Raw genomic sequence first — 16,262 nt, 5'->3', positions numbered from 1 at the left:
CAAACAAAAGGTAAAGGTTCATGATGGATCAATACATCCTTTGACCTATTGAACAAGTGAGGGTGTACATATTTATTCATGTGTAATAAGCAAGAATGCCACACATGTCACCATTTTACACGTCAAAGTAATGTGCTAGGTATCCAAAACCTTATTTGCTAACCAAGCTCTATCCTTAACCAACTTATGGCACACATCATTAGTGTGCACCACAAATAATATTGATTTTTCAGTACCAAAACACCAATCTTTCCATGGTTCCTCAACCACCAACCCTAGGGCAAGGAAGACTAGACAAGGCAATGCCAATATTGATTGGCAAATATGCCATATCCTTGTGATGTGTGAAATTTATTTCGGAGTGTTTGAAAGGCCATTATATTCCTATGTGATTTTAAGATAACATATTCCACAATTACCAAGCCCATCCTTGTTGTTTGATTGAATTGTGAGACCAAGCCTAACCTTGCCATTCAATTCAAATGTGAGTTTAGACATTCTTTTCCATCTCAATGTAATAATATCCTTGAGATTGCCAACAACTTTGATGCCAACAAATATTCTCTCTCATTTTACCCTAGTGATAAGTCGTTACACTATTAACACTATGTCTTAGGTTCAAAACCCAATTATCTCACCTCTTTATTACCCTGCACATACATATTCTCTTAATTTACTAGATGCCACTATAAAATGTAGGGGCTAAACCCATGACCTTCTAGTCTACATTGGGTAAGGTTTTACCCTAGTGGTAGGAATCAGCTATGGTTCGGTTTCAGCTTAACCGGTTTTAAACCGGTTAAGCCTTAACCAGTTTGAGTGTTTTCAAGCTTGAACCGAACCGGTTTTCTAAACACACACACAGAGTCGGAACTATATCAAATGTGGAGCTGAAGAGAAAGCTTCTGACTGATTTCATGTGGGAAGCAACGCAAATGGCTGCTTCCCTTCGATTCCTCAGTCATTCCTCTCGCCCTCAGCCTGATGCAAGAACCAGAGCGCCCTGGAAACTCCTTTCTTCCCCCTCCCTTTGCCCTCCGATCCTCCCCAGCAGCAGAAGCCTGTCTCTTCACCTGCCGCCTACTGGAAGCTCTAGGATTTCGGCCAGCTCCTCTGGGAAGCCAAGGCTCAACAGCGCCTCCTCTTTTGCAGAAGAGATGCTCCAACAACTCCACAGGCAAATGGAGATGGCAATCGCACAAGAGGTCAGATACGTTATTGCCATTTATTTACTTATTTTTGTTATATGCATTTGTTTTTCTTCTTATGCTTCAATTATATATGTTTTGTGTTAGAATAACCTTTATCTCTCATGTCCATATGCATGTATTACAATGATTCTCCCGATCTATACGTATATCTTAAGTCTCATCATTATCATCCTCTTCTTCTTCATTTCCATAGGCATATGCTAAATTTGATCTTGTTTCATCATCTACTTATGCATGTGTTGAGTCTTATCTTCTTCTACTTCTTCATATCGAAGTTGAGCTTCCTCAGCATGTTCATGCGCAATCTCATCCCATTTTTCATATCCATACGCACATCTTAACTCTAATGTTCTTCCTCGCGTTCATACACCTATCTTCTTTCATGTACTCTAATGTTCTTCCTCGCGTTCATACACTATCTTCTTTCATGTACGTATCGTCTTTTCATGTGTTAAATCCAGACTTTTTTTCCTATATGCATACACATTGGGAGGACGATAATGCTGCTATGTTACCTTTCAATGTCCATATGTGTGTTACGTTTTTGTTTTACTTATTCTTTTGGCAAGTAAAGGTGGTAGTGCTACAAGGTATATGAATGCTTTTGTGGCTGACAAATTGCCATCTTGATTCATTTTTGTTGTGACCAATTCAGATATTTTTTGTACACTTGAATTTTCCAGCATAGAATTTTTTTGATTCAAGTATTTAAAGATCAGTTATTATCATTATTATATGAAAGTTTTGCTTTTAAGGAGGTAAAATGAATGTAGAAAGCTTGTACTATGCCTAGTCAATGGCTATCTTGTTGTAACACAGAGAATAAGATTTCAGGCAATCAAAGATCACATATGGACATCTTGTTCTTCTCACATTTGTTTGTACCATTGATGTTCGGCATATATTTACATTTGAGGAATGGAACTCATTCAGTTTCGAGTTTGTGGGAGAATTTCTGGTATAAAATATACTCTATTAATGTGCCTTACTGTGATTTGTTTTTCTTCAGGATTATGCCAACGCTGCATCTACGCGTGATACCATCAATGCACTCTTGGAGCAAGATCCAGTGTTAAAGCTACAAACACTGATCAATAAAGCTGTGGAAGAGGAGCGTTTTGAAGTATGTATCTATGTTAATCTTTTCTTCATCATTTTTGTGCTGAGTGACTAAAGTTCAAGATGTCACAAAGTACCAAAATTGCTTAGGTTTGAATCATATATATATATATATTAGACTACTACTTTGTATATAAGTAGGTATAGATTATTACTTTATATATGCTGTTCTTTTTTTCCTTATGGAGACCATTGGCTTGTCAATTTTTAGAATGCCACAAAGTACCTCATTTATTTAGATTTGATATATACATTATGTAGATTCAAACTGTGTGTGTATGTAACTTTATTTTATTTATGAAAAGTGCTGACTGGCCATAGTTCAGGATGCCACGGAGTATCGTAAGCAGTTAGAGGACATGTTACCGAAATGTGTTTCTGATCCACGTTGTTACAGCGATACTATTACACATGTAACTTTTTCTTTCCTTTGTTCAATTCTTACTACAATCATGATTTATTAGCTTAATTTTTAATCAATTTATCACCTTGAATTGTGTAAGGTATGTAAAAGAAATGTGTATTATTATATAGGAAAGGTAAAAAGTCATATAAATAATTTGTGATAGCAGGGAATTCGAGTGGAAGTGAGGAGCATTTACATCAGTGAACGCAGCCAGCCCTTGAAAGGACAATACTTTTTTGCCTATAGAGTCCGCATTAGTAACACTTGTGCTAGACCTGTACAGGTGTTAAGTAGGCATTGGTGTATCACAGATGCAAATGGTAGAACTGAACATGTCAGGTAAGGGGTTGAACTTGTATCATATTTCTAAATTAAATATTCTTCAAATAGTTGCAAATTGCACACAATTTGAATCTAACAAGATATTCATTATGTGCCAAGGAAAATATAGTGCATTATCTTGTGTAACAATGAACTGATCTTGTGGTATTTACAAAGGTCTTGGCAAATAGATTACAAAATTATTTGCCAAAGTTGATACACATAGCCCAATATAATTTTCACCATACAACGTCCAACAGGGGCTTAACAAGGATGTGCTTGATGTTCAAATGGCCATGGATTATAGCTGATTTACTCATCATGAGTTGATTATGGTGCAATTAAATTTGGCGAAAGTTTATGATCGTGCTAAGTGATCCTTTGTTTCAAGGTTAATGCATACAATGGACTTTGAACTGAAGGGAGCTGAGAGCAGATTAATGGCACCTCTGAACCAGACACACATACAGACATTGAGTGAGACAGCTGCAGAAGCAGAGGCAGAGATAGAGAGATGCTCAATAGTTCCTTCTTTTCGGTGTCTTCTCTTTAGGTTTATATATACATATGAAGGTTAAAGTGTGGCAAGGGTGTGTTCACACTTGTGCACTAATAAAAGGTATGGTGGCCCTTTATACTCAACAACCTCCCACCTAAAGGCAACTTGCTTCGAGAGGAGAAAGGATCAACTAAGTCTCCGTATGTGCAAAGCTGAAATACATATATCTATCTAACTCCCAGCATTTGTTGAAAATGAGCAAACTGCTCTGCTGGAAGACTCTTTGTGAGAAGATCTGCTGGGTTATCACCTATATGCATGTGTTTCACTGATGAAGTGATACTTCACTTGTATGTGCTTCATCTTTGCATGAAAGATAGAATTCTGTGCCAGCATAAGAGCACTCTGATTGTAACAATGAAGAACACGCAACTCTATAATGCCAAGATCTCCCAACCGACATGAAATCCATAAAACCTGCTCACATGCCTCAGTGGCAGCCACATACTCTGCTTCTGTAGTAGACAATGCAACACACTTTTGAAGCTTGGAGATCCTAGAGACTGTTCCTCTTGTGAAAGGTTTTTGATTTTGTTGAAACACAATGATTATTACACATCCTGCCCAATTATGGGTTTATTGACCTTTGCATTGTTCTAATGGAAGATAGGATTCATCACTTCATGGAATGTCTGGTTTCTTGTCAAAATTTGGGTATTTGATACCAAGACGATGGGTGTTGCAAATATCACTTACCTCAACCAGTGATTAGAGACGATCATTTTCTTCATTTTGAGATCTTGGGGATTCCATCATTATGGGATATGTGCATGGAGTTAGAGTGTATGTACAAAAGTTGAAGGGATTATTGATGTGGTAATTTTGTTAATTGGGGCAAGTTGAAATTCTTTCCTCGATGGACTTCGTTTTGCCTAGTGATGATTCAATATGTCCTACTACCCATATAGCAATGGCACCATTTATTTGTGGTACATTTGTAGTGTTTTGTAGAGAGAGAGAGAGAGAGAGAGATATTAACGAGATTACATCTTAAGTGTTGTCTCGTCTTTGAGAACAAATCAAAATAAAATAAATATTACACAGTAAATATAAAAGTAAATAAGATGAGAAGAGAAGAAACGAGGGAATGTGGTTTTTGGCACATGTGAGATTCTCAAGTTAGGTATATTGTAGCGTTTGGCTTCGAAAGATCTCTAGCATAGGTCGATCCAGAATGGAAATGTCTCCGAAGCGAGGGAAGCACCTACGATGGCGGGAGATAATGGCTTTTATCTGTCGATGACAAGGGTGTCGAGGTCGTGGTCCATGGGGCTGGGGCGCTGGGGCCTACGTGCACGGCAAATTGCTATTTCCCGATCAATTGTAACCCCTTTGTTAAGTCCTAGTCTAGAGCCAATTTGTGTATCCTGTGATTGACTTGTAGCATTAAGTAGGAGTGATGGGGCTAAAGAAAATTGTGATTGTTCTTTGTGGATGAGTTTGTGTGGCTATATTCTTCAACAACTTTTCTCGATGTCTCTTGAGCTCTAGCAAGAAAAGTCCTAGGCATCATTGGTCCTCATATTCCATTACCTTGCGTAGTGGGCCAAAGCCTTGTTTAAAGAGGCAATGGTATCTCCCTCTGATTTGATAAAAGACACTACAATGACAAACATAGTGTTCCTCAGATTCCACTCCTTGATGACACAATTGGCAAATTCTCTCTTCTAGAGGTAGTCGTGTATATCTGCCTACCTTACCTCAATTTGTAGCTAATGTGATGAAGTTCGCAGCCGCCCTATCACACTACGCAGCGCATAGGATAGATGTATGTCCATTTAAGGTGGCCTGATGACAAATCCATCCTCCAATGTATGTAAGAAGTGTGTCTTATAGTGGGCCATCTTTGTACCAAGTGATATTTTGGGGCTGATCCATGTTATCTTGTTTTCCAAGTTAATAATATCAGTTCGGATCACTCTGTTCTTTTCTACTTTGGTCATATTTAGATGGGGACAGTCCAAGCTATATTGGAACGGGGGTAGTGCATGTGACTCGAACCATTGCTGCATTTCAGAATGCCAACAATGAGTGTCTCCATTTTCAGCCAGTTGTCTTGATGACATAAGTGCCAACCTTGGGTACCTTCGTTTACAGAGCTCCCAAAAACGTTGGATAAATGTCATTGATCAGAACAATGCCTCGGTTATTATAGGTGTTGCTTCCGTCTCTGCCCGGATTATATCGTGGGGCACTGATGCTTTGCTCCTTATCATGCGAGCAATCATTGACACTAAAGGTCTCTCTAAATCTTTCCAATGATTTGCCTTGTTAAGACTCAGTCCCCATGTTTCTACTCCATGTTGATTGACAAACCTTTGTCCATACAAAATAGTTTTAAGGCATTTAGATGTCTTTGTTGTCCCTCCGGAGAGTCAGAAGTCAGCACAATATCATCAGCATATAGTAATATTTGTATAGCTATACCTACTAGGCGTGCTCCAGAACTCCCCAATCTCTCTATGTAATGTGATACCTCATCTATATAGAGACCAAAGAGAGTGGGGGATAGTGGGCATCCTTGCTTCACTCCAATTGTGCTAGCCATCGCCTCTAACAAGCCCTTGGAAGACCACACTTTTCTTGTCATAGAGTCACAGTGTCAAAGGCTTTTCGGAAATCCACAAAGCAGCAATAAATCCTCTTATTGTGGGATCTGCCCTCCTCAATAAGGGCCCGGAGGGTGAATATGTGATCCAAAGTTGTGAACCCCTTCTGAAAGCTTGCCTGTCCAACTAAACAGCAGCCATTCTGCTCTACCCATATACTCAATTCTGATTCTAGAATCGACCCATATAGTTTAGCCAAGTAATGGCCAATCATGATTTTCCTATAGTTGCTTGGCATCATGGGGTCTCCACTCTTGAGGATTGGTACAATGGTATGCTGAGTCCATCTAGTGGGGAAACCTTCACACATGGCTCTATTAAAGATGTGTGCTAGCAATGGGAGCAACGTGTCACGGGCATAGATAAATTGCTCACCCGCCAATCCATCATGATCTTGGGCCTTCCCAATTGTAGCCGATCAATGGCATTCTTACATTTTGTGGTGTAAAGAAGGTTGATTCATGTGGGCGTGAGGCATTCGGGTGGAGAAGAGAAGGTTGCCCCGGGATATCATATAGAACCTTTGCATATTCATGCCTCACCTGAGGTGAGGTTAGTTGTGTGGTGGGTGCCTCTCATTTAACATTTTCCATGCTCTTTTACTCTCTCGGCCTAGAAACAAGCGATACAAATGATCTTCAAATTTAGCTAAATACAATCTCTTCTTCTTCCTTACAAGGCGTTGGAAGGTTGTGCTTGCTTGGTTGTGTATAAATGCCCCGAGTTACATCACGTTGCAAGCATCTCCTTGTATCACGACATTCCTCATCATACCAACTATTTTGTATTACTCTACAAAGTTTGGGGGGATTGGCCGTTGTGTGAGGGAAGACATTGTTGTTGTGAGGGAAATTCGTGCAAGGATTGTGCTTGGTCGAAGATATGTGGAAAGCATGGTCAAATATGATCAAAGGCAGAGCATTGTATCAAAGTGTGATATTAGACTCTCGAACTTGTTTAGGGAAAAGTGTGCATAGTTGACCATTCTCATCACTTGTGCCCCAAAGCCCGATCTCACATCGCAATGCATGTGAGCTAAGTTGCATGGAAGCAATGGTTCGAATGGCAAACAACGGGATGGGCTCTAACATGTATTGATGTGTATGGTTTCCCCGTTTCGCAAAGAATATGGTTTTGTAGCTAGGTGCAATATGTGTAGTTAGATAGATAGATAGGTTCTATTATTGTCTTTGGAGGTCAAATATGACCAATGAGACCAAAAATATTACATTTCACGTGATACATGTGAAAATGAGTAGCAACTCTCAATGTTCAAGAACTTTACCAACAAATGTTGCAATCGAAATTGCACATTGTGGTTATGAGAGAAATTAGTGTGAGGATTGGGCTCGGTCAAAGATATGTGGAAAGCATGGTCGAATATGATCAAAGGCAGAGCATTGTATCAAAGTGTGATACTCAAACTCTCGAACTTGTTTAGGCAAAGTGTGCATAGTTGGTCACTCTCATCACTTGTGCCCCAACGCCCCATCTCACAATGCATGTGAGCTAAGTCACATGAAAGCAATGGTTCGAATGGCAAATAACGGGATGGGCTCTAACATGTATCGATGTGTACGGTTTCCCCGTTCCGCGAAGAATATGGTTTTGTAGTTAGGTGCAACATATGTAGTATAATGTGTGAAGCGTGAGCCTCCACATTTGTCCCATGTCATGATACATTGGCATTACAAAAAGTCCTCATTTACGGAGGAATCTAGTGATGCATCATGAAGCAAGTGTCTTGCATCCCATCTACCAAACCATTTTACTATATCTTGCATCCAACTGGAACACAAAATTTTGGCTTTTATGCGTCTTTTGGATCTTTTTACTTGCTTCCCATGCAATTCTAGGAAGTTAATGTGAGGGACTTTTTTGAACCCCAAGCATGTATTTAACAACCCTGTCCATGGCCATGATCTTCATGGGAAGCAATCCTGTCTCAAGGAGGAGGGAAATTTAAATAGATATTTTATAGTCCATGAAACCACGTTTGGCCTATGAGAGAGAGAGAAGATGGTAAACAAGGGTATTTACATATTTGTTCTAAGGTTTTTCTCGAAGGTTTATAAATTTTCCCCTTGTTCTTCCTTTTGACCAATGTTGGTATTGCCAAACAAGGTACTAAAATGGAAATGTCCAGTTGATACTCAATAACTCCTTTCGAACCAAGATTCTGAGTATTAATTACTCTCATCTTAAATTCCTAAACCTTGTATGAAGCTGGTTGTGCCAATAATAATTAATCATTTTGACTTTATTTAACATGTGATAAAGACAATGAAACAAATGTAAGTGTTTAAGTGAAACTCTCGTAAGTGATTAGCACTAATGTGACACTCGTGCCTACCTCCATTTCCAGCATTAGAGTAGATGTCAGTTCAATGCTGCCTAATGATGACTCTACTGGTGCAGAAGTGTGTTTGTGAAGAACTCCTCAAGCTCTACACTGCTGGAGATACTATTAGAAGAGGGGATTATCTTTTTCCTAGTTTTTAAACTGTTTTATGCTAGCACTCAAAGAGAATAGATTGCAGAAAAGTCATATTAATAAACAGATTGTGGTGGTAATAGGGGTCCAGGTATTGTTGGTCAGCAGCCTGTTTTGCTTCCTGGAACTAATTTCGAATACACTTCTGCATGTCCTCTTGCAACTTCATCTGGCAAAATGGTAAGGACGGTAATAGTATGTTTTGTTAATATAGGTTACATTACGTCTGATTCTGTGAACAATTTTGTGCTGTTTACCCTACTATAATATTATATCTTGTGAAAGTGCTGAATATTTCAGGTGCCCATCTGGATGTCTAAATAGGATCTCCTCAATCTCCCTCTAACTAATGATGTATTTATTCACACATTGGAAATCTGCTTTCTTTTTCATGTGCCTCTCGCACTAGATAGAACACTTTAGGTGCCCATCCAGATGGATGTCTAGGCACATAACCACAAAAAAGTTAGGATGGCGTTCACCAAAATTCTGATGCTTTCTTTTTCTGTAACATGTATGCTAGGAGGGAGACTATGAATTGAGGTATGTAGATGAAGTGACATCACTCACTTTCAATGTGGATATTGGTTCATTTGACCTTGCAATGCCAAATCATGGGAGGGTTCACAATGATAAATGAGATGTCACTGATCCTTTGGTGAGAGCAGGAGTAGTAAGTCTGTACACTTGTAACTGTCTATAGTGACATATACTATGAACATGGTTTACATAAACAATATTCTTGGATGTAATAATGTATATTAAATAATCTTGTTTTCATAATCCAGTTAACAGGCCATAGAGAGAACAAATAGTTATTACTGCTGTCCTGTGATTGGAATAAATCAAGCTTTATTATTTGTGCTGTGGGAACATCAAACTTATTTTTTCTCAAAATATCAAAACTTATTTTTTCTTTGATGATATATAGCGTTCTAAATTAATGATGCCATTCTCCATTGCCTTTGGAGCTAAATTGTCGCAATATGATATTAGTGGAACATGAAGATGCATGACTTGGACATAATCAACTCATGTTAGAAGATTGGCAAAATTAACAATAGAAAGCAAAAGTGACAATGTAGGATTCTGGGTGAAATCAATCTGGTGTGTCATCTTTTATTATGTACTGCAAACCTTTGTAGGTTGACCATTTGATGCACATTTAACTCCCAATGATACATGGTAAAGATTATTGAAGGTAGCGTTGGGATTCCATCTCTTGTACATTCCATATGTATATCAAGTGTTGATTTTTTTAGCATCAGTTATCAATTAGTTGTATGTCAATTTTATGGGGTACTTTCTGTTTATTGCAAAGAAGTTTAACTTGTTGCATACAAATGGGCATTAAATCTATGTATGCTAGCTTTGTTGCAAATCCTAAACTTTCAGTATGTTCTCCATTATCACTTGGACAGATGATTTGAATGGAAAAAATCAACATTGGGCTTCCTAACTTGAGTTGATTAGTTCTATGCTGTAGTTATCTTAAGTTCTGTTGTTTGTGGTTTAATGTAGGAATTGCATCAAATTCTGAGGAAATGGAGGCTGGTTTGCAAAATTTATGATTGCAAAATCAAGCACAAGAGGTGCAATTAGGTTTCAAAATGATTGAATCACACGTTAAGAGTGTTAAATCGGGAAGTTGATTTGGAAAAAGAAGGATTTCAAAAGGAGAGGAATTTGAGCCCTCATTAAGAGTGTCTAATTGGGTCTCATGGTGATTGGTTTGTTGGTGAAGACTAATATTGATAATTTAATGTCATGGCAAGCATTCCTTATTATTGCTCTTCTTCCCTCTTCTATGTGTCTTGTTAAAGCTTGGAGGGCAACCTTTTCAAAAGAAATCTTATTATCACCATTGGAATTCTTTTCAATCTTCATCTATGTGTATGGATTTTGGTTTGTTTGGCATTATGGTCAATGGCAATAAAAGCTTTTGCACACTTCAAAATCTTGTAAAAGGTTATCTTGTCCCAACAATTCGGCATGCATGCACATAACTGTGCAAGAATCTAGGAAGTGGTAACATAATACTTCCACATCCAATTGTTGAACCATTGTTTCAAAAAGCTCATTGGGATCTCGATTTCCTTACAAGACCTAACAATGCTAAAGTCATATTCCCATTGTAAGGGCAAACAATAGACACACCTCTAGTAATAGCATGGGGTAGCCTTTGATGCCACCAACCAAAACACATAGGTGATGTACAAGTAAAAGCTTGGCAAGGTGGACAAAAAACAATATGAGGACACATGATCCTACGTCCAAGGCTAATTTAATACCTTCCATCTTTAGGGCCTCTTAAATTAGTACAATCATTTTAATGTTAGGCTTGGTTGTACATGCCCTTATCTAAACATGTAGGGATATAAGGCTCATGTACTAAAAAATCCACCACTTTCTTAATTGTGTCTATGGAAAGAGCTTGAGTGCAACTTGGATCATCAAATGTCATATCAACCTTTCTATGTCTTTTACTTTTTATCAATTATGTCCCTAATATCTTTTGTTGTAGCTTAAACAAGCAACGTTTTTGAAAGGCATTTGATAGTATTATGTGACCATTTCATGCATCGATGGTTATATGGTTGTCCACATTATGGTTTGGATATAGGTGAGTTTAATGGTATAAATAGGGCTTTCAATTAATTGTGTGCTTTTTTGAGATTCTTCTATTTTAGTTTCTGGAGTTTCACCTTTGTACCGAGGTGCATTAGCATTCTGAGGTATTTATGCTTGGCTTCTGTACATGATGTGAAGATAAGATGGACCAATACAAAATTCTCTATTTGACAACATTCAATTGGGTGAGGAGAATTATCCCAATCCACCTCTTATGTTAATTGCTTTAAGTTTGTTCAATTAGCAATGAGATCATTTGGATCCGAATTTTCAATACTTTCTTGGGCATTTACCCTTGCCCCTAATGAACAACACCACAAATGTCACAAACCCCTACTCTTATTTCAACAATTCAAGAATGGGAACAACTATTCTCGATATCAAGATGCCAAAGGACTTGGGAGCATCATAGCTGGCACGAGATGAGTAGAGCTTCTTAAGACGAAAAGGGAACATCACACACGACGGTAATCAATCCTTGATACTACCCTTTGTAGATTATAATCCTTGATACTACTCTTTGTAGATTATTTGTAAAAATCCGATGTATACCATCATTGTAAAAAATCCGTGTCGTGTCCTTAACATTCGATAAGATCTATTGTCCGTAAACCATGGCACTATTAGTGAGCTTGTATTATGCATAATTGCAGGTTAATGGAACCAGTAAATTGTACTCGTAAATAGCTCTTATCTTCACATCTCATCTTTCAATTCATTTTAGATCTTTTGGCGTTTAGGTCAGATCGTTCGCCTGCTTCGCAAGGATCTCTGTCATACTGGTCCAGGTAATCAACCCACCATCCCTGTTCATCGTCATCAGTGTTAATGTTATTTTTCTCTGTGTTTTCTGTTGTTGTATTTTGAATTTTTGTTTCTGTTTCTTTTATTTTCATCTGTATTTCTATTTTGTTGCTTTTTGGGTTTCTCTTTGTTTTCTTTTTGGGTTTTTCTTTCAATGTCAACATCATCAGAGTTTCGACAGAGATGTAAAATATGCCTAAATTGTTTTATCCTCCACCCAAGAAATCGCCGAATAAGATCATGTGAGCATGTGTGGTAAAATAATGGTGCTTTGTTGGTGATCTATCTCTGTGGTTTAATCCATGGAGCGGGGGTGATCCCATAGTGATGATCAAACTTGGGTTCTGTCTATGATGCCGTATAAGGTCATATGACAACTGGGATGGAGGATATATGGAAGTTTATGTTGGAAATAGATTGGTATAAGGAAGCCCATCGTCCTGGTGGGCCTTTAACCTCTCACCTATAAAAATGATGTTATTTTACTTGCTTTCTGCTTCGATGCTCCCACAGTTCTTCCCTACCAACGTAACTACTTGGTTCTGTTGCTGACTCAACAAAGTGGAACATTCTTGTAGAGGAGAGAAGTAGGGGGTTTGTACTTGTATGTTTGTAAGCGTGTATGAAAGAGAAAGGTGATGATGATATACATTTATGTCCATAGAGAACCAATATGACCCATGGAACCAGAAAATGTTCAATGCACTCTCCCCTGCCGTGGAATTGAGGGATTAAAAGAATGGAGGAAGAAAAATATACTGTAAAATCTGGAATGTGAACCAAGCTTGTTTCACTATTTGAATCTGTCATTTGTTTGGCTCTATTATCAAGGCGACAAGCAAAAAGTATGTCCACTGTCATTGGCAATGGTTTTGTTCTTATTAGAACTTCTTGAAAGATAAAACATTGTGGGATTTCTTGCAAGTCGTGCCTGGTGTCCTCATATGGAAGGCATTTCATGTTCTTTTGTGTTTGGTAGATTGAGTTGGAATATTCTATTTTTTGGCTCACTATTCAGCTAACCAGCAATTTGTACGCTCAATGTGCGTAAGCCTGTGCACATCAGTGTCACAGCATGGGTGTCCAGATGTGAGCGTCTGCATTGGCAAGCCGTCTTCAGCAATTTCCCCCTGAGATCAAGTACTAATTTGGTGGCAAATTCATAATATTGGGCTGGCTTCCATTCTCATAGTAAATTTTCCAAGTGTCATAGTTTAGATATCCCAATCCTTACATTTAGCCAGCAACTTTGTGCATTTACAATGTTTGACACCTGCAAAATTTTTAGAGGAGGGCTAAGATTTTAAACTGTCAAAGGTTATCACTGCAGCAGAGATTTATAGAAAACCCTGAGGATCGAGGATCCCATTTAAGTAGTATTTTTCTATTCTTTTCAATACGTGATGGAGAGATTAAGACCATGCTGTTGTGCTAAATGACACTTGAGATGGGAGAAAGATGACTGTTTTTCTAATCACTGTCTACATTGTATAGCATCCACACGTTTTATTTTACTTAACTTCTTGCTGATGCAGTGGTTTTAGGGACAAGGAAAAATGTGGTGGGAATCCATGCTCCCCATGGGAATTATTGTGGGATGATTTTCATAATGGGACAGTCGCAGCAGAGATTTATAGAAAACCCTGAGGATCCCATTAAGTAGTATTTTTCTATTCTTTTCAATACGTGATGGAGAGGTTAAGGCCATGCTGTTGTGCCAAATGACACTTGAGATAGGAAAAAGATGACTGTTCTTCTAATCACTGTCTACATTGTATAGCATCCACACGTTTTATTTTACTTAACTTCTTGCTGATGCAGTGGTTTTAGGGACAAGGAAAAATGTGGTGGGAATTCATGCTCCCCATGGGAATTATTGTTGGGATGATTTTCATAATGGGACAGTCGCAGCAGAGATTTATAGAAAACCCTGAGGATCCCATTTAAGTAGTATTTTTCTATTCTTTTCAATACGTGATGGAGAGGTTAAGACCATGCTGTTGTGCCAAATGACACTTGAGATAGGAAAAAGATGACTGTTCTTCTAAGCACTGTCTACATTGTATAGCATCCACATGTTTTATTTCACTTAACTTCTTGCTGATGCAGTGGTTTTTAGGAACAAGGAAAAATGTGGTGGGAATCCATGCTCCCCATGGGAATTATTGTTGGGATGATTTTCATAATGGGACAATCACAAGATTTCTTCCATAAGGCTGCATTTGGCAAGGTATTATTTTATAGAATGGTTAATTATTTTCCGTCGAAATTATTGTTGGGGTGGTGAACCTAATCTTGATTGTGAGTATATACATAGTGTTTCTTGCAGAATTAAAATTTCTGTTAATACATGCATAAACACGCATATATTATATCTATATATATTTAATATTATTTTCTTGGTTATGTAGCTAAAGGTGCTACAAAATGTTTGACGGGTTAATGCTCAGGTAGATCAGGAGTATTGGCGCCATTTATAATTCTTACTATTTATGCATTGTGAAGCTGGGCCAGGTGATTTGTATACTATTAATATAAATATAAGGATATTCAGTGAAATCCAAAAAAGACATTGAAGAAAGAGGGGGTTAGATCTGACTTCATAATGTTATGGTACAATATTATGATCTGAAGTGGAGGATGCATGGAGATGGCCAGACTGTGAAACGTTAAAACAAGAAATTATTTAACATTTGAGAATCCATTTTTAGAAACCTGTTTAGCATTTGATGTAGATAAGATTAATGTATTTTGTAGCAACTAAAACAAATAGATCACAGCAGGTGGTAATTCCTGAGAGATTAATACATTTTCTAGGATCTTAAAAGCAGGAGATCTGTTTGTCATTCGTTCACGAGATCGTATATAGTTTATATAAGAGGAAAAGAAAAGGTACGATTGGGATCAGTGAAACATTTTGGCTATTTGTAGACCAGTGACTATTTTCCAGGATATCGGGGTTCCTTATGTTTCTGCTCTAATTAGGATTTATTCTATATTTATGTTACTTTCAGCCCAAACATCCTTGCTCAGATGCTTGGGATAGAGCCATGGAAGAAAGAGATTGGAGGGTTCGCGAAGAAGCTGAAGCAGCTCAGGTAATTTTTCTTTCAATGTTTATTTCTTTTGATTTCCATATTAGATCTCCCATTTCATTTTCTTTCTTTGATGTGCTTACAGTCGAGTAACAAGGCCGAATGAGTGTTTCACATTGGAACAAACTTTGACAATCTTGATTACAAAAATAAGAAAACTAGAAATTTTTGTTCAGCCATCATATATAAAGTTGCTGATATTGTCACTGACGTTTGCACTTTTACTCAATTAGTAGCATGTTTTATCATTGGAAGAAGTATAAAAGTACGTGTGGGTGATTTCAGATATTGACAAAGTAAGATCCACATTTTTTCTGAATGTGTCTTTATTTTATGGCATCGTCAAATATTTTGAGCTTAAAACATAGTGAATTCTGGTTTTGCTTTTTCAAGGTGTGTTTTGACTTTCAAACCAAGCACACATGATGGAAGATATTGATCACATAATTGAACTGTCCACTCTCTATTAATCCTTGAGAACGTGTAGAGAGAAACAGATATAGGTTCCGCACTTTTAAACCACCTGTTTTTATAGGGAGACTGAAGTTTGTCAATAGCTTCTAACTTTAAACCACCCATTTTCATGTTTCTGTTTTTTTGTAGGAAATGCTTTAGCTACAGCTTGTTTGCCTAAAGATTTTAAGTAAATGCACATCTATGGACTGGAATCATTAATCATCACGAATTTTTAGAATATTCAACATTTCGTTTTGTATGCTAGGAAGAAAGTTGCCCTTCTGTAGGAACAGCTACCAAAAAGAACTGTGTTTGTTTCATTTCATGGACAACAGCCAATATTTATCTATACCAGACATTGTTAACAAAATAGGAATTTCACTGCGAATTGATGTCATTTGTGAATGCATAATTTGATTTAGCTCCTGCTAAAGACATTCTATTCCTTAGTATTGAAATTGATCCATTGAATCGTTTGTCTAATTGTTTGATGCAACAGTTTACTGTGTAGTGGTGAAAACGGCCTTTTTAGCCATTCCATTCCGTGTATACTATTC

General features: G+C 37.7%; 2 protein-coding genes across 3 annotated transcripts; both read left to right on the top strand.

The window, feature by feature from the left end:
• The first annotated feature begins 860 nt into the window (after positions 1–860).
• On the top strand, positions 861–9,588 carry LOC147856758 (uncharacterized). Its single transcript, XM_087328828.1, has 6 exons — positions 861–1,205; positions 2,221–2,334; positions 2,657–2,743; positions 2,903–3,075; positions 8,803–8,899; positions 9,243–9,588. The coding sequence occupies exons 1-6, from the start codon at positions 918–920 to the stop codon at positions 9,357–9,359; spliced, it is 876 nt and encodes a 291-aa protein (XP_087184954.1). The 5' UTR covers positions 861–917; the 3' UTR covers positions 9,360–9,588.
• A 2,412-nt stretch (positions 9,589–12,000) lies between these two features.
• On the top strand, positions 12,001–15,626 carry LOC147856757 (NADH dehydrogenase [ubiquinone] 1 alpha subcomplex subunit 1-like). 2 transcript variants are annotated; one of them, XM_087328942.1, is made up of 4 exons: positions 12,001–12,138; positions 14,264–14,384; positions 15,169–15,252; positions 15,335–15,626. In XM_087328942.1, exons 2-4 carry the CDS (start codon positions 14,286–14,288, stop codon positions 15,353–15,355), a joined length of 204 nt encoding a protein of 67 aa, XP_087185068.1. In that variant the 5' UTR covers positions 12,001–12,138; positions 14,264–14,285; the 3' UTR covers positions 15,356–15,626. The 2 variants fall into 2 exon arrangements, with proteins under 2 accessions (XP_087185068.1, XP_087185067.1); XM_087328941.1 differs by lacking the exon at positions 12,001–12,138 and having other exon boundaries at positions 14,229–14,384.
• The last annotated feature ends 636 nt before the right edge of the window (positions 15,627–16,262 follow it).

This window comes from Azolla caroliniana, unplaced genomic scaffold, assembly GCF_043228905.1.
Source record: "Azolla caroliniana isolate FFs.n. ecotype wild unplaced genomic scaffold, voAzoCaro1.0.p SCAF_12, whole genome shotgun sequence".
Classification (NCBI taxonomy): Eukaryota; Viridiplantae; Streptophyta; class Polypodiopsida; order Salviniales; family Salviniaceae; genus Azolla; species Azolla caroliniana.
The sequence above is the reverse complement of the archived record's forward strand: the minus strand, read 5'-3'. Positions and strand labels throughout refer to the sequence as shown.

Excerpts from the sequence above, each read along its gene's own strand:
- LOC147856757 (XM_087328942.1), top strand. The coding sequence starts at position 14,286 with ATGTGGTGGGAATCCATGCTCCCCATGGGAATTATTGTTGGGATGATT. Across the intron at positions 14,385-15,168 it reads ATAAGGCTGCATTTGGCAAG|CCCAAACATCCTTGCTCAGA; the intron begins GTATTATTTTAT and ends TGTTACTTTCAG. Across the intron at positions 15,253-15,334 it reads AAGAAGCTGAAGCAGCTCAG|TCGAGTAACAAGGCCGAATG; the intron begins GTAATTTTTCTT and ends ATGTGCTTACAG.
- LOC147856758 (XM_087328828.1), top strand. The coding sequence starts at position 918 with ATGTGGGAAGCAACGCAAATGGCTGCTTCCCTTCGATTCCTCAGTCAT. Across the intron at positions 1,206-2,220 it reads AGATGGCAATCGCACAAGAG|GATTATGCCAACGCTGCATC; the intron begins GTCAGATACGTT and ends GTTTTTCTTCAG. Across the intron at positions 2,335-2,656 it reads TGGAAGAGGAGCGTTTTGAA|GATGCCACGGAGTATCGTAA; the intron begins GTATGTATCTAT and ends GCCATAGTTCAG.